Below are 18,123 nucleotides of genomic sequence, written 5' to 3'. Positions count from 1 at the left end.
CCCGTCTGCTCTGGGCGACTGCTGTAAAGTTCACACTCACTGACTTCATCCTCACAACTGAGACACCTTTACAAAGTCTTTAAACTGGAGTTCAACAGTTTAAAAATATGTCTGCGGTGGGGTCTCAGACATTTGTTACTGTTCTGTGTTGAGGAAATTAATGCATTTCTTTTGTATGAAAATGAACAGAGTTTATAAACTATGGATTTCCTTGAATGCTTCATTGAAGCCCATTCATTTTGGGCTCAATCTGGAGCGCACTCTAGTGTCTGACAATCCCGGAAGACAGTCGAAAGTGGTACTTCTCTCTGCCGCAGCCCTTCCTGTCTGAGGTGAAGAGACTGCTGTTTGTGAAGATAAGGAGCAGAGAGGAAAAACTGGTAACTTTTAACCTACCTGAAGATTATAGATATTTCAGTGTGTGTGTGTGTGTGTGTGTGTGTGTGTGTGTGTGTGTGAGAGAGAGAGAGAGAGAGAGAGAGACACTGCATGTGTGTGTGTGTGTGTGAAGACAAACAGTAAAACCAGAAGTAAATGAGGAACTTTAACTTTCAGGATTAAATGTGTTTATCTTTATTCTGTGAACAGAAAAACATGAGGTAAAAGATTATGGAGGCTTTTGTTACTAATATTATATAAAGGAATAATTAATTAAAAGGAGAATTTATTAATTAAATGTTTCATTTAAGTATTACATTTTGAAATTAAAGCATAAATAATTTTGTGTATAATTATGTGCCTTTTAAAAGTTTTATAAATTATTAATTAATTAATTATTTCTTGAGATCAGTTCATTGTGCGTTAGTCTTTAAATGAAACTGGAAGAGAATTATCACCTCTCAGATTCACAGAATACTTTGTTGTATTTTATAAAATCTCCTGTTCCTGGAGTTTAGTGTGTGTTCAGCTGATGTGAGCTTTGATGATTCATGTGTTTTTCAGGGATGAAGTTCCTCATTGTAACAGCTCTCATTCTCTCCAGCTTTATGGAGACTAGAGCAGGTATGTGTCCACACTCCTATATTATGTTCTCTCTCTCTCTCTCTCTCTCTCTCTCTCTCTCTCTCTCGCTAGTGTCTCTCTCTTTAGTGTGTGTTCAGCTGATGTGAGCTTTGATGATTTATGTGTGTTTTTCAGGGATGAAGATCCTTATTGTAACAGCTCTCATTCTCTCCAGCTTTATGGAGACTAGAGCAGGTATGTGTCCACACTCCTATATTATGTTCTCTCTCTCTCTCTCTCTCTCTCTCTCTCTCTCTCTCTCTCTCTCTCTGTGTGTGTGACCCAGCTGCTCGAGATCCGCACTGAGTTTAGAAAGGGCTCATTCCTCCTCAAAATCTGAGATCAGAGAACACAAAAGTAAACTGGTTAATGATATGGAAGACACAGTGAATTAGAAAGAGTGATAAAGGCAGCAAACTGAGATAAACAAGGCAAAAATATGTAATGGAGAGTGTAAATAAATGTCTAAAAACTTAGTAAGCAGCAACAACCAGCAAACAAGGACTTAGGGAGGGGTCTGGACCTGTCAGAGATCTAGGGGTGCCCCCCAGCGTGCCTTGTGGGTCCTCCCTGGAGTAGTTCTCTTTCTGACCTGAAACGTGAGCAGAACAAAGAGCACATAAATAATTCGTAAATCACTTTTTTTGTAAATATCCGGATTTATCTAAATGTTTTTAGTGTTAAAATGTTTGTACAAACAACATTTACACCAGCTCCTGAAAATGTGTAACGTCTGTGTATTGTCCAAAAGACACTGATTGTCTTATCTGACAGGTCCGAGCTTTCAGTTAAAGTAATTAAAAGTTATTTAAAATGCACGAACGAATCAAATAAATAAATAAATAATAACAAAATTTCACAACTCAGTTCTCTTTCTGAGCAGTTGTTTGTTAAATTCAGTTACGTTTCTTAATCTTGTTGCTGGTCAATCACTTACTTAGTGTGGATTATTTCAGTATAAAAGAGTTCAGAGTCTGTACACACCTGTGTAAAGGGCTGATGTTGCTCTGCTGCTGGATTCTTTAGAGCCAGCTTTGAAAAGGGAGTGTTTGGACACTGGAACGTTTAAAACATTAGTTTTTAAGCCCTGAATCTTCTAAGCAATTGCAGTGCCGGGGCCTCTGGCATTTCCCGTGTCCGGTCGCTGTGTGAGGTTGTGCACCTCTGATAACTTCATACAAGACCAATGTATTTGCAGGGGCTCTTGCTCTAGCAGGAACAAATCCACAGGCATTTTCCCTCTATGATAGACTATAGAGAGAGTCAGTTTGGGAGAGAGAAGAGCATGCTGGTCTAACAGATATATTCTAGCAGTTATCCCACTGTAAGTAGAGAAACTGTGCTCCTTTATTTAGACGTATCATCACTGTCACTACATTAAACACATGTTAGAACAGTAAAGGGGACTATGACCTGATCAGTGGGTCTCTGCTATAAATTATAAACTAAAATATTACTTTTGTGTCTCTCTCTTTGTTGGGAATTACCAAAGGCATGATACTGGATTATTTTATTTACTTTCTGTGTGTTGCACAGCATCTTCCCAACTGCACCGCCACAAGAGTCAAATGGCCCAGACCCATAGGAGGTTGAGTAAAGAATAAATGCCTTTAGCTGCCGTGCTGTTTCCCGTGCAGGAGAAACAGCAGTGAGCAAATGTCTTAGACACCCAAGATTATTATTATTTGAAATAATTAATCTTCTAAATAAGCGTAGTGCTTGCGCAAAAATACAGTAAAAGGAATTTCTTTTCCAAAAAGTAGTAGCTGTGTTGTGAGCGAGTGAAGAACAATGTGTGTTTCCAGATGTTTCTCCTGATCACAATCTACAGCACAATTGATTTAACACAATGAAGTGTTTATTAACCACTAACACTAGGCACTGAATGATAACCTCAAATAATACTGGACTGTCAAACCAACACATTCACTCACTCACACACACACACACACACACATTCTCAGACTCACTGGAATAATGTGGTTGGGTTTATTCTAATATTAGGGTTTTTTGAGTAAATAAACTCTTACTGCACAAATAAATAACTTCTTAAATCTCATTTTCTCAGGTGCTGAAGACTTTTGCAGAGTTCTACAGCCACAGGACCGACGTAATCGATGGGGTGAGACCATTTCTTACTCTGCAGAATGAGCTTAGTGTACAACATGGTGTAACATTCAGGGGACAGCAAGCAGTCATTCTTGAATGTATTATTGAATATATTGCTTTATCTCTGTGTTGAAAGGGATATGTTCCTCTGTTTGAAGAAAAAAGGGAACATGTAACAAGAGGAAATACTGTGTTTAGTTGTGGCAGGGACCAGACTGAGTGTGACACTCTACAAGTTTAAACTGAAAGTCAGTAAAGTCGCTCTGAGGGACTGAGCTCTCATGTCTGACTCTATGAGTTGATATTCCAGTCTCAGTGCAGTGAGACAGCATTAACCAGCTGAGATCTGCTTCCACCTGCTCAGTCTAATATCTAATGAACGATCAGGCTCTGATTTATTACCCACTGTGAAAGCACTGTGGAAATGGACTGACACCGTACAGCTGTGTGTGGCTGGTGCTACTAGAATTCAAGCAGCATTACTGATCTCAGACAGACTTACTGTAAAATGTGAACCTATATGTTAATGTTAAGAGTCTGATTGAGCAATAAACAAAGAAAAGAATGCACAGAGAAAGGCAGGTGACATAAACATGTCTTCTCCAGGCTGAGTTCTCAGAGAAGTGTTACTGATTATACAGTATCTGCTCAAACACAGGATCAGCACGTGATGACCACATGAATCGTGCAGTATGTTGTAACTACTAAAATATAACATATGAGCAGAGGGTGAAGAGAGTGTAGGAACAGGAAGAACTACCAAATGTGTAAGACAGAAGAAGCAGGCAGTCAGTTTGGGAGAGAGAAGAGCATGCTGGTCTAACAGATATATTCTAGCAGTTATCCCACTGTAAGTAGAGAAACTGTGCTCCTTTATTTAGACGTATCATCACTGTCACTACATTAAACACATGTTAGAACAGTAAAGGGGACTATGACCTGATCAGTGGGTCTCTGTTATAAATTGAATACTAAAATATTACTTTTGTGTCTCTCTCTTTTTGTTTTGCACCTGAATACTTTAGCCACATGCACAAATTGTCCATAAATCAAGTTTAGTTTATTACAGAGTTAATTTACCTCACTAAAGTTATTTTGCCTCACCAGTAGAGGCACTAATGGAGCAGGAGATCAGTAACATACACAGACACCTTATAGAACAGGGTAGAGTGTGCTGAGTGTAGAAATTCAGAACATACTCTATCTGTGGCAGACATTGGGTAAAAGAAAACAATACAAATTTTAACTTTTATAATATTTTATTACACATTATTATAGCTTGTTTAAAACAAGTGTGTGCATGGGAAATTGAAGCCTTTATCAACAGATTTTACTAATTTAGAGTTGAGACCTGACTGCAGACAGACTCGCTATGAAATGTGAACCTATATGTTAGGGTTAGGAGCCTGAAATGTAATGTGAAATTATTTGTCATTGCACCATGTACAATGAAATGTGTTCCGCATTTAACCCATCTGTGGCAGTGAGAACACACACACACACACTCACTCACACACACAAGTGCACTATGGGCAGTGAACACACAGCCAGAGTGGCAGGCAGCCATGCCCGGCACCCAGGGGGGCAGTTGCTCAAGGGCACCTCAGCCATGGATTGAGGAGTTCCTTCACACCCACCGCCCCTGATTTTCCTGCCGCTTGTGGGAATTGAACCAATGACCTTTCAGTCCTAAGCCCTCTTCTCTAAGCATTAGGCCATGGGTGCCACATTGTTAGCAACAATGAAAATTAAAAAAAAATATTTTACAAAAATTATACGATAGTATACAGAGAAATTAGACTAGTTCTTACTTTAGATTCCAGAGGTATAACCCAGTTCTGAGTAAGTTTCCAGTGACAAAGGTTCTCATTAGACCCTCACATGCGAGAAAATACGAATGCAGTTCCACTTATTATCAGACATTAATTAAGCAAAGACATAAAAAATAATAACCTAAAGAAAATTCTTACACAAAACCTACCCCTTATCTTCTAAGTACTTTTGCTCCCTCTAATGGCTTTTGTTTTGTGAAGTGACCTTGGGTTTGTGAAAGGTGCTTAATAAGTTCAAAATATTATTATTATTATTATTATTATTATTATTATTATTATTATTAAAATAACCTGTCAGACACTGAAAGCCAAGTTCCTTTACTACCATCTTCATAGTAATTTTGATGGAATGTGGTCACACAAAGCACAGATAAACATACATCAATCCCACTAGCCACACAGTACATTTCCCTATGTTACACTATGTACATTTGTGGTCTGGGTCAGAACACCTTGCTAAAACTGTAAGAATTTAAGTTATGTAATAACATAATTTTGGGAGTAGGACCACACCCGAACTCCTCCTCTCAGCCTTATAAATACCCCGCAAATTCATGTCATTTTTGCGTCGGACAAACTTGCTACATTTGGTTCAGGAGACAGATCTCGACTCGACTGCTTTGCTACGTCAACTCACTCCTCAGCGCTGAATCATTCTGCTGATCCTCATATTTGGAGGCCATTATCAAGCTCACCAAGCCTCCTGTTTTTCCCTTTCTCTGGCTATACAGCTATGGGACTGCCTGGTATTTGAAGTTACGTACGGCCGTTGTCACGCCTGCAAACTGATTCGTTCTATGCTCTGGTCTATCCCGCTCCGGATCGGTGCTCTGCTCTTCTGCTTCTCCTCCCACTGCAACCGGCTTCCTGAGTGACCCCACACATCTGCCTCAAACACTGGTGCATGGCATTGAGCCTCCCCTTACCTTCATCTCCGGCTACACTGCTACAGGACTACCTCGTGTTTGGGGAACGCAAATCTAACGTTGTCATGGCTGCTGCTCCACTGCTACGAGCTCTGCAACGCCTTGAGCCTCCCATTTCCTCTTCTCCGGCAGAACAGACTTGGTGTTCCAGTAACGTACTCTGAAACAATGGTGTCCCCTTCTCTCACTCAGCTAATTACAACCCACATTACAACCAGCCTTTGGATAATCAAAAACATCTTTAAACAAAGAGTGTAACTGGGTTTCAGATTTGAGTACGTCACTATTCTGTGACCATAACATCGTAGCCCAGTCCTTGGCCTTCCGAGTAAGCAGATAAATTACAAAATGAATTCTGTCCCCTTCAGAACGAAATTGTTCTGGATAATGTTCAATATACAGGCCGCACTGCATCACAAACCCTTACATTTATCCAGAGACCAATCATACTTTCTGTTAGAGCGATGTTAACTGGTGGGGATATGGCTAAGGGTGGATTCTCAGCTGTAGAAGAAGCTTGGTTTTCTGCTGCTGGTAGTTCCTGAGATTCAGGGAGTGAAGGAGCCGTGAGAAGTAAAACTTATTGCATGAGAAGCAGTAAGTCATCCATTCTTTGTTTTTGGCGGCCCATTCTGTCTTCCAAACCTGCTGATTCCATCTTATGGTAAAGTTTTCTGTAAGTAGAAAATTCCAATGTGCAGGTTTAGTGAGACAAAATCAGTAGCAAAAACAGGCCAAGTCAAAACCTTGAGATCAGTCTGAACAACCATGCAAACAATCCAGAAAACAGTAACTAAACAGAACAAACAGGAGTTCAATACACAGCTCTAGGCCAGTACAGATACAGGATACAGTTACAGATACAGTTCTAAAATTCTGGTGAGAGCGACCTCTGATGGTGTGGATGATTATTGGCAGCAGATGTGACACCATCGGAGAGTCAGGCTGGTTATTCCTCTGGACTCCATGCTGAAAACATGAAAGGTGTGTTATTTATTAAAAATATGGGATAATTCCATAATGCTGTTTGATGGGAAGGTGAGGAATTATAACTGAATATTTAGTTTGCATTCAGACAAACTTTCAAAGTAGAATGTATTGTGGTGACAGCCACTGGGCTGTAGGGTGATGACATTTGGGTTTGAGGGGGCATCGCCGTGGGATTAGACACTTGGGTGCTGTGTGTCACCTACCCTCCTTGTGTTCTTTGAGAGTGTGTGTCTTTCCACATTGCTGCATGTTTGTTTCCTCCTCATTCTGTTTTTCAGTAAAGTTGTTATTGTTGTAGCCCTGTGAAGGACTGGCGCCCCCTCCAGGGTGTATTCCTGCCTTGCGCCCAATGATTCCAGGTAGGCTCTGGACCCACCGCGACCCTGAATTGGATAAGGGTTACAGATAATGAATGAATGAATGAATGTTATTGTTGTAAACCAGAGTCGTGTGTCATTATTATTAAATAAATAAATATTTCACCACCACCGGCGACAAATTTGACCTACAGCCTACCATCTGACATCTGCAACACACAAGGGAGAGAAACATCAGGTGAAAAGTCAGGCCATACACATCACTGCCTCAAACTGACAGAAAACCAACACACAAGGCTCCATCCACTGGAGCGTATCTGGGGCTCTCTTTTAGTGAGGTTGTACAGTGTAAACAATAAGCCAAAACCACCTATAATAGACAGTCCCAGGAAGTGCCTCAACCATTTTTGATCTTGGGTCTCAGGCAGGCCACAATCACTGCTGTCTTACCCCACCCAAGTAGAAACCCAGTTAACGGATTTCCACCCACCCAATCACACACTTCCTTGGGTTTGCTGTGAGTACTGCCCTTCTCATGGACCTTAGGACAGCCCCCAGATGTAGTAAATGCTGCTGCAAGACTTTAAATGATATTGTCTAAGTACACAGTAACATAGGCATTATGTGGGCAAAGGATTCTGAAATAACACAACTGCTCCAAACAACCCAAAAGGAAATGTGACAAGCAGGTGTAATCCAAACGGAGTGGAAATGCTGTTATATATGTATTTTTGTTCCACAATTGGGCAACATGTGCTCTCTGGGATGGTGAGAACTGGTCTCCACAGAGAAGTCTGTGGAGGACAATAGGAAAAAATGGGAAACTTTCATCCCACCACAGTAGTTCAGATGAATGCCTGACAGTACCATTATTAACCACTGATAACTTCACTTTAAATCTGTATCAGAACTAATCTTAAGGTGGGCTTTGTACAAAAAAACACCAAAGCTGTTTACAAGTCTAAAAGACTTATTGTGTGTGTGTGTGATGGTTTGTTCTCTAATGTGTGTTTATTGTGTGTGTGTGTGTGTGTGTGAGATTGTGTGTTCTCTAATGTGTGTTTATTGTGTGTGTGTGTATGTGTGAGATTGTGTGTTCTCTAATGTGTGTTTATTGTGTGTGTGAGATGGTGTGTTCTCTAATGTGTGTTTATTGTGTGTGTGTGTGTGTGTGTGTGTTCTCTAATGTGTGTTTATTGTGTGTGTGTGTGTGTTCTCTAATGTGTGTTTATTGTGTGTGTGTGTGTGTGTGTGTGAGATTGTGTGTTCTCTAATGTGTGTTTATTGTGTGTGTGTGTGTGTGTGTGTGTGTTCTCTAATGTGTGTTTATTGTGTGTGTGTGTGTGTGTTCTCTAATGTGTGTTTATTGTGTGTGTGTGTGTGTGTGAGATGGTGTGTTCTCTAATGTGTGTTTATTGTGTGTGTGAGATGGTGTGTTCTCTAATGTGTGTTTATTGTGTGTGTGTGTGTGAGATTGTGTGTTCTCTAATGTGTGTTTATTGTGTGTGTGTGTGTGTGTGTGTGAGATTGTGTGTTCTCTAATGTGTGTTTATTGTGTGTGTAGATGTGTGTGTGATGGTGTGTTCTCTAATGTGTGTTTATTGTGTGTGTAGATGTGTGTGTGTGATGGTGTGTTCTCTAATGTGTGTTTATTGTGTGTGTAGATGTGTGTGATGTCACTCTGGATCCAAACACAGCACACACTCGTCTCATTCTGTCGGAGGGAAACAGGAAGGTGGAGCATGTGAAGGAGAGACAGTCGTATCCAGATCGTCCGGAGAGGTTTGATCATTGGGAGCAGGTTCTGAGTGTGGAGAATTTCACCGGAAGCTGTTACTGGGAGGTGGAGTGGAGCGGGAAGGTTTATATCTCAGTGTCGTACGGAGGAATCCAGAGGAAAGGAGGCAGTAATGAGTGTCTGTTTGGAAAGAACAAAAACTCCTGGAGTATGTTCTGCTCTAAAAGCTATTTTTCTGTCCTCCACAATATAAATGAGTCTAGAATCCCAGCCCTCCCCCCTCCCTCTAACAGAGTGGGGGTGTATCTGGACTGGGAGGGGGGCACTGTCTCCTTCTACACTATCCCCCCCAACACACACACACTCACACACTTACACACACTCACCACCACATTCACTGAGCCCCTCTATGCTGGGTTTACTCTTTGGGAAGCTGGATCATCAGTGCGATTTTATTGAAACACAATTACACTCATATTGTTAAAACAAAGAGAAACTAGGCAAGTCTAGATTAGCCAGACCACCATTAGCCATATAGCCACTGTCACAGAGGAAAAGTCCAAATCAGGAAAAGCCCAAAATACATCCCCTTGTCATTGGAAGGTCTGGAGAAGCTTTGGTGCTTCATATCAATGTCTTTGTTTACATGTGGTTTTTATTCTGAGATTGAGTACAGAGAACATGGAGTAGCACAAAGCTGTGTTCACAACATATAACACCAGCATCAGTGTTTTTCTTTTTCATTTTATTTAAAAATAAATACTAGACGATCTACCACCAAAGAACAAAGAAGACCAAGATCATTTTGTTGATTTTAAGAATTACAATTACTTATTTATTCAGTGTAACAGGTTAAAGCAGGTGAAGTTTAATGTGGCTGTGTACAGCTCTGTGGAGTTTCACACACTAACGCCACCACATAGCACATAACACCCCACCACAAAGACTCTGTGAGATATAATACTGTGGAAATGTTGCCGAGTTCAGAGCCGTCCTGCTGAGCTTGTGAACTAACCAACGCAGAGCAGAGGCTCTGGCCCATGCACATGGTGTCGCGCCAAAACACAGCTCCAGAAAAATAGAAATGGAGCGTGTTCCTGTCTTAATTCCTAATATTCAGCCATGGTCCATGCTGAAGAACCTACTGTTCTTTGGTTCCAGGTGGGAACCATATATTTTCTGGTTTATGTCGGTGGAAACATGCCATATGGTTCAAATTTAGTTCACAAACTGAAATACAGCTGAACTAACAACAGACGGTGTAGTAGCGCCACCTTAAGTTCCTCACTGTGAAGTACAGCTGCACTAACAGTTCCTATTCGCGGAGTCAGTCTGTAAAATGTCTCTTCTTTGGCAGGTGGTCCGGCAATAAAACATCACAGACATATAACAGAGCTGTAGTAAAGGTGCTTTGGCACCCTCTACAGGACTGTGTGTGAGCTACATATAAAAGGAAGGTGCCCCTCCATTTTGCTCCATAGAGAGTGTTTTGTCCAGTTTCAGCAGTAAAGAGACAAGTTTGTTAACCATTTGTGTTTGTGTGTGTTTATGATGACAGTAAGTGTTCCTCTTTGACTTATTTAGAGAAATATATTAGTGAATGTTTAGCCTGTAGTCGGTTGTGAGTATTTTTATGTCTATTTTGTGTGTTCTGAGGAGAAGCTGGCCTGACTAGCACAGGCTGCTGAACAAGCTGTTGTTTAAGTTTCTTCATTCTTATTCCGGTTACTTATAATATGCTTCTAATTTCTCGATGTGTTATGTGCTTAAGTGCTTACAATAAGTCTAATGTTCTTATATATATATATATAAAATATAGCTGGGATTATATTTGTTTTTTATTATATTATTATTATTATTATTATTTTTTTGCTATGATAAATTAATTTGGTTAATGTGAACTTAACTAAAACTTTATTCTTGTATGAACTATATCTTGTTTTTGTGTCATCATAAGTTTAAAATAGTTTTATTTTTCTAGCAGTTTGTTGGTCTCCTCTGAGCCTGTTGTCGCTCGGGCCTTAACTGATATTACACCTAATGTAAGCACATGGAGTGGGTTTCCCCCGGGTTCATGGTCAACTTGCACAATGTACAGTGACATAAGTCCACTTTTCGAACGACACGTCTGTGTACTTCCACCTAGCTCCCATCAACCCTTACCCTTCTGATCTCCTCATCTGTTTCATTAGTTTATATCAATTTTGTACATAGTCTTTTCACAATTTGTACATTTTGCAAGTGGTCCATTAGAAACATAGTGTATGTTGTACGTGTGAGACCTGCCACTCTGTTCTTACAAAATGCCAAATTGGACCTCTAAAGTCATGAAACAAGTCATCACATGTAATATCTCAAATGTAGGAGGAGAGAGTACGATTGTAACACTGTGAGGCAGTTTTATATTAAATATGACTTAAATATGGCAATGTATAAATCAGTCATGTTTTCTGGCGTTACCAGTGTAGGGTGGCCATATGTAACGCTCCAGGCCGGAGAACCAGTCGGTGTGGTCTGCGGGCAGGGCACCTGTCAATCATTTAACTGCAGCCAATCAGATACTAGACTTTCGTTGTAATCACATTTTATTAAGCCAGTCGACAAGAGGAGTTACTTGTCAGTCATTTTCCACTGAGGCCACTTGTCTTAACAGAACGAATATGTACATGTTTTTTACAAAATACTATAGTATTTTACAGAATAAAATATACTGTGCTATGTTAGTTATTATGTTAGAAAACTAAACATGGAGAAGCTACTATGCCACTCTTAAACAGAACCAGTTGACTAAGAACATTTTGAGCTCAGTTTAAAATACTCCTCACTTTTTATTCTGTAACGGCACTTCAGTTTTTTTTTCTTTAATCGTATCATTTTAATACTTTGAATCATTTTAATGTGTTTTCTTTTATTGAAATTTAATTTTTTAAATGCTTTTTTAAATTCTTGCTCTTAATTTAACTGCTTTTTTATTGTTTTTATTCACTCTGTAAAGCAATTTGAATTGAATAAATTAACTTGCATTGTATTTCCTTTATGTTAATTATCAAACTTGTATATAAGTATCTTATCAGCTAAAAGATATTGTAAATGTCATTACATTTTGGTAAAACAAACAAAACTGACATTGTTTCATTGTCAGGACGTGACTGAAAAGAGACAAATGCAGAGATAAAGGTATTGAGGCTATAATAAAGGGCTTAGGCAAAGAGACAAGGTCAAAAACAGAACAGGACAGTAACCAAAGAGCATAACTAGAGTTCAGGAACATACCAGAAGTAACAAAAAAAAAAAAACAGGCAAGAGTCCAAAACCAGAATATACAAACAATATCTATTTCGTTAATGTTAGCTGCAACTTGGAGAGGAGAGTAACATAATCTCAATCTTCTCTATGTCCTGTACATATGCAGAATTGACAATTAAATACTCCCTCATACCCCTTGAACTTTTTCAGATTTTGTCACCTTACAACCACAAACTTAAATGTATTTACTGAGATTTTAAGTGATAGACACAAAGTTGCACATAATTGTGAAGTGGAACAAAAATGATAAATGGTTTTCAAAATTATAATCAAATAAAAATGATTGAAAAATGTGAAATGCGTAAGTATTCAGCCCCTATATCAATACTTTGTAAGGCCACCTTTTGCTGCAATTACAGCTGCAAGTATTTTGGGGTATGTCTCTACCAGCTTTGCACATCTAGAGACAGATTTTTGGCCATTCTTTGCAAAATAGCTCCAGCTCAGCCAGGTTTGATGGAGAGCATCTGTGAACAGCAGGGTTCATGTCTTGCCACAGATGCTCAATGGGATTTAGGTCAGGACTTTGACTGGGTCACTCTAACACATGAATATTCTTTGATCTAAACTGTAGCTCTGGCTGTATGTTTAGAGTCATTGTCTTGCTGGAAGGTGAATCCCTTCAAAGTCTCAAATCTTTTGCAGCCTTCAACAGGTTTTCTTCCAGGACTGCCCTGTATTTAGCTCCATACATCTTCCCATCAACTCTGACCAGCTTTCCTGTCCCTGTTGAAGACAAGCATCCTCACAGCATGATGCTGCCACCACCGTGTTTCACAGTGGGATTGGTGTGTTATTCTGCCACACACTGTGCTTTGCATTTAGGCCAACAATTTCAGTATTGGACTCATCTGACCAGAGCGCCTTCTTCCACATGTTTGCTGTCTCCTCTCCATGGCTTGTGGCACTTGCCACTCTTCCATAAAGGCCAGATTTGTGGAGTGCACAATTTATAGTGGTCCTGTGATGAGATTCTCCCACCTGAGCAGTGGATTTCTGCAGCTCTTTCAGAGTGACCATGGGCCTCTTGGCTGCTTCTCTGACCAGTGCTCTCTTTGCTTGATCTGTCCGTTTGGGTGGACAGCCATGTCTTGGTAGGTCTGCAGTTGTAGAATACTATTACATTTTTGGATGATAGATTGAACAGTGCTCATTGGGATGCTCAAAGCTTGGAATATATACTGTATATATATTTATAACATAATCCTGCTTTAAATTTCTCCACAACTTTATCTCTGACCTGTCTGGTGATGGAATGGAAATATTTGCCTCAACTAAGTGTTCCAAAGCCTGGGAACATTTTGGGGAAAAATATCTAGAAATGGGGTAAAAATAAAAAATTCAGAAATTCTTATTTTATTTCTTTTTTTTGCAAACTAACTCTGAGGTAAAACGTTTATTCTTCAATATAATTTTGTCAGGATAACTCTGTTCAGCTGATCCTTGTGGAAAAGGTTCCCCACATCCCTCTATACCTGTAAAATGTTTCCTCAAATCTTATTTCTAAAAATAAATCTGCAGCCTATTTTAATATTCCCTATATGAATCAGAAATCACTCAAGTAAATGATATCTTGCTGATAATGTATAACTGATATTTTATTTTCCATCGGCCATTCTGTGATCAATAATGACATCCCAGTATTTGTAGCAGCACTTTTAATTAAACGTGTACCAGCAGATCAGAGCAGACTGGATGAACTGTACACTGAGAGGCCTCGCAGAGGTGAGCTGCAGGCTGCAATCATTTCTTACAGCCACTAGATGTCACTGTTCCCCAATTTTGGATTTCAATGCTCCAATGCCTCGAATCATTTTCAACAGAATCAGGAAGAAACTTCACGGCTTCATCGGCCCATCACTCTTCTAAACTAAGGTTAGATAATCTTTGCTGTTGAAAATTAAGTTTCCTGGTTGAAGAGACTTATGAAGTGTTTCATTTCATAACTCAGAGGCTGGTGTCGAGTGGATTTCTGGGATAAATTATAGCCCCTTTTAGAATTTAGGGTATTTATCATAGAGAAATCCCCTCATGTATTATTCTCCCTCCTCCCTCATGTATCACTGTAGTCCATTTCATTATATGAATGTATAATCAATATTCATTATTTGATATAACCTTTAATAAACCAGTTGTGTTGATAAAATCTCTCATTGGTTATGTATTTTTGTGCACTTTTCTTGTACAGAATTCTCACCTTCTGTCAGATTCAATTTTGGAGCCATTAACCCTTCAGAAGTTTATAATCATAGTAATTAATTAATTATAGCTAATCCTGCTATATTATATGTAATGTCACTCAACATAATGGCCTCCTTGTCCAAGCTGAACGGGTAAAAACACTACACTTCTGCTGGTCTGTTTAAAAGCCATAGAAGAGCAGCTAGTCCTGCGCAACCAGGAGTCTGGACTCAGGGTTTGTGTCTCCTCCCTCCTCCCTTGGAGAACTCTGGCACAGATCAGATACAGATAAATCACTGAATCGCTGCTCTATAAATCATTGTTCACGCAGTTAGGTGCCTTGCTCAAGGGCACTTCAGTCTTGGGGGTTCCTGCTGGTCATGGGGCTTGAACCTGTGACCTCCCAGTACCAAGCCCACTTCTCTAAGCTATAGTCCACAGCTGTGCCATGAGTGCCAATGTGATCTGAAGTGCTAATTATCTCATGCAATATATAAAGCACTGTGATGCTGCAGTTTCCTTCAGGATCAGTGAAGTGTTATTTTATCTTAGCTTATCTTTCTTAAATCTCTGAATTGCTAAGCTGCTAAACTGCAAATGTCTACATCACTGATGTCTAGCAGGGGCAGAATGAGGCCTGGCATTGTCCTTCTGGAATAACCAATGACTAACTTGCCTTTATTGGGCAAATATAAACACATTTAGAATTTGATGCTTGCAAATTCTTGGGATTATTGGGATTTTGGAGAAACGTATGCTGCCATCAGGGTGATGTCTTTTTCGAGAAGTCCATGGTTATTTCAGCTGGACAATGTTAGGCCTCATTCTGCACCTGTTTCAACAGCCGTGCCTTTGTTGACGCAGGGTGTGTGAGCTTTACCGGCCTGCAGTCCAGATCTGTCTCCTATGGTCACCACAAAGAGGAGAATCTGACGACAGGTACCTTGGACACTCAGTCCAGTTCAGTTCATGTTTTTAAAACTGTGAAAGCCCTTTAATGAGAGATGCCTGAACTGACAGAGAGAGAGAGAGAGAGAGAGAGAGAGAGAGAGAGAGAGAGAGAGAGACCATCTCTGTCTCCTCATACTAATTGCCCTGGTGTTTTAAGGTGGACCTGTGATGTTGCGAAGGCTGTAATAAACAGCTCTAACTGAAATAATGAACTTGTGTTCCTCAGAGCTGTCAGTTCTCCTCAGACCCACAGAGCTGCCATCAGACGCTCTGGATGTGTTTACGGTTCTGAATTGTTGACGGAGGAATGGTTGTATCTGTGCGGAGGTGGACTCCCGCTGAGCTGCCGGAACACCGTTCCTTTCAAGCTGCAGCTCATTCATCCTCCTGGCAGGAGGATAAACAGGATTTTAAAGAACTGTGGGGTTTAGATGAAGCCGCCAGGACTCAGATAAAGCACATTACCATCGCTATAAACAGCAGCGTTTCAGCTCTCTCTTCACTGTAAAAAAAACATCATCTATCCACTGAAGTCTTCTTAAATCTAGTCCAAACCTTTAATAACTCTCAATCTGAGATCACTATAAAATATTAAACAATAAGGGTGTGTTCCTGCCTTGCTCCGGACCCACCGTGACCCTAAACAGGATAAGGGTTACAGACAATGAATGAATGAATGAATATTCGTCTGTTTCCAGATGTTTTTCCTTGTTTTACAGCTTTTCATGATTTTGAAAGCAGGGCTCATTTTCATGCATTCATTATCTGTAACCCTTATCCAGTTCAGGGTCACGGTGGGTCCAGAGCCTACCCGGAATCAATGGGCGCAAGGCAGGAATACACCCTGGAGGGGGCGCCAGTCCTCCACAGGGCAACACACACACACACAGACACTTTTGAGTCGCCAATCCACCTACCAATGTGTGTTTTTGGACTGTGGGAGGAAACCGGAGCACCCAGAGGAAACCCTCACAGACACAGGGAGAACACACCACACTCCTCACAGACAGTCAACCGGAGGAAACCCACACATACACAGGGAGAACACACCACACTCCTCACAGACAGTCAACCAGAGGAAACCCACGCAGACACAGGGAGAACACACCACACTCCTCACAGACAGTCAACCGGAGGAAACCCACGCAGACACAGGGAGAACACACCACACTCCTCACAGACAGTCACCCGGAGGAAACCCACGCAGACACAAGGAGAACACACCACACTCCTCACAGACAGTCACCTGGAGGAAACCCAGGCAGACACAGAGAGAACACACCACACTCCTTACAGACAGTCACCCGGAGCGGGAATCAAACCCACAACCTCCAGGTCCCTGGAGCTGTGTGACTGCGACACCTACCTGCTGCACCACCGTGCCGCCCAGGGCTCATTTTGTTAAACCTTATTTCACAGAGACACACACAAACAGCCTGACTCCTCAGAGCTGTCACAAAATTAAAAACTTTAATCCAAAACTATACCATCATTTATAAAATCCTGATGTTTTACAGCCTTCTGAACACAGGATGCCTCAGTTGTGCTGAAATAATGATGTACTTATCTTATTTTGGAACCACTGAACTGTATGTTTAATACTAAGAATTATGCACTGATTGCTTGTATTTGTTGGCGTCTGATGCTTTTCACTTACTCAGTTGTTTTATACATATTTTTCATCATCTAAAATAACTGGAAATGTGTTTGTTTTTTATCTAATTTAGTATTTACTTCAGTTGTTTTTTACCCACATTTTTTTTATTAAATGTTCTGTTCTGTCCTGTTTCTGTTGCTGTGTTCAGATGTATACTGTACCATTCTTTACTGTTTGATTCTGTTTTATTCCGTACTGTAAACTCTGCAGAAAGTCAAAGTCCCTTATCTTCATTTAGAGAACACTCCTGTGTGAGTGTGTCTCTCTCTCTCTCTCTCTCTGTGTGTGAGTGTGTGTCTCTCTCTGTTTGTGTGTGTGTGTGTGTGTAAACAGCATTATTTCTGATTCTGCTTCTTGCTGAATCCGAAGATAATGCTCCACAAACCGGTAAAGCACTTAGAGCTGCATTAAATAGAGCTGGAGTCCTGATCCAAACCCGGTCCAGAGTCTCTGAAGATCACCGGTGACAACCCACCCCAGAGACAAACCGTGGGAGAGACTGGAGGAGGAGGGCGACAGAATCAGACCAGGCCAGTGTGTGAACCTGCTGATGTACTGCAGGGGGCGATGTGTGGACATTCCTGCTCATTTCTGAATGTGTAAGTTATTCTCTAATTTTGATCTCCACTGTCTTTCTGTCTTAAAGGGGCAGGCCGTTTAGTTCTGAGGGGTACGACAGGACAAGCCTGAACATTTAATCTGGAGCAGCCGCACATGAGAGGACTGTAGGGTACAGGCTCTTTAATCACAGCGGAGAACTCGAGGGAGCTGAAGAGATGAGAGGAGACGGGTGTCTTCATATAGAGCAGTGCATCATGGGGGATGGTGACAGAGTGTGTCCTGGGTAGTGGAAAAGGAAATGTGTTCTGTGGAAGGGGAACTGAGTTCCACTGTTCCATGCTTCTGTTCAATAACAAACACAGAACAGAAGCTCCTTTATCTGCTCTCATCTTCTTTCTGTAAAATATAGACTTCTGACTGAAAGCAGCCTTTATTCAGAGAGAGAGAGAGAGGGAGAGAGAGAGAGAGAGAGAACGGAAAGAGAAATGGGGAGAGAAAAAAAGAAAAGGAGAGATAGACTAGTTAGAGAGAGAGAGAGAGAGAGAGAGAGAGA

The 18,123-nt window shown here is 40.7% G+C and overlaps 1 protein-coding gene across 1 annotated transcript; it reads left to right on the top strand.

Moving 5' to 3' along the window:
* The first annotated feature begins 288 nt into the window (after nt 1–288).
* On the top strand, nt 289–11,898 carry LOC136699638 (stonustoxin subunit beta-like). Its single transcript, XM_066674531.1, has 5 exons — nt 289–380; nt 943–1,002; nt 1,138–1,197; nt 3,071–3,124; nt 8,841–11,898. The coding sequence occupies exons 2-5, from the start codon at nt 945–947 to the stop codon at nt 9,371–9,373; spliced, it is 705 nt and encodes a 234-aa protein (XP_066530628.1). The 5' UTR covers nt 289–380; nt 943–944; the 3' UTR covers nt 9,374–11,898.
* Nucleotides 11,899–18,123: the final 6,225 nt, after the last annotated feature.

Source organism: Hoplias malabaricus, chromosome 6 (assembly GCF_029633855.1).
Source record: "Hoplias malabaricus isolate fHopMal1 chromosome 6, fHopMal1.hap1, whole genome shotgun sequence".
Classification (NCBI taxonomy): domain Eukaryota; kingdom Metazoa; phylum Chordata; class Actinopteri; order Characiformes; family Erythrinidae; genus Hoplias; species Hoplias malabaricus.
Note: the sequence above shows the minus strand (reverse complement) of the source record. Positions and strands in the feature narration are given on the sequence as shown.

What these genes read in the sequence shown, in the direction of transcription:
- LOC136699638 (XM_066674531.1), top strand. Translation starts at nt 945, where the DNA reads ATGAAGTTCCTCATTGTAACAGCTCTCATTCTCTCCAGCTTTATGGAG. An exon ending in CTTTATGGAGACTAGAGCAG is followed by an intron (nt 1,003 to 1,137) that starts GTATGTGTCCAC and finishes TGTGTTTTTCAG; the next exon opens with GGATGAAGATCCTTATTGTA. An exon ending in CTTTATGGAGACTAGAGCAG is followed by an intron (nt 1,198 to 3,070) that starts GTATGTGTCCAC and finishes TCATTTTCTCAG; the next exon opens with GTGCTGAAGACTTTTGCAGA.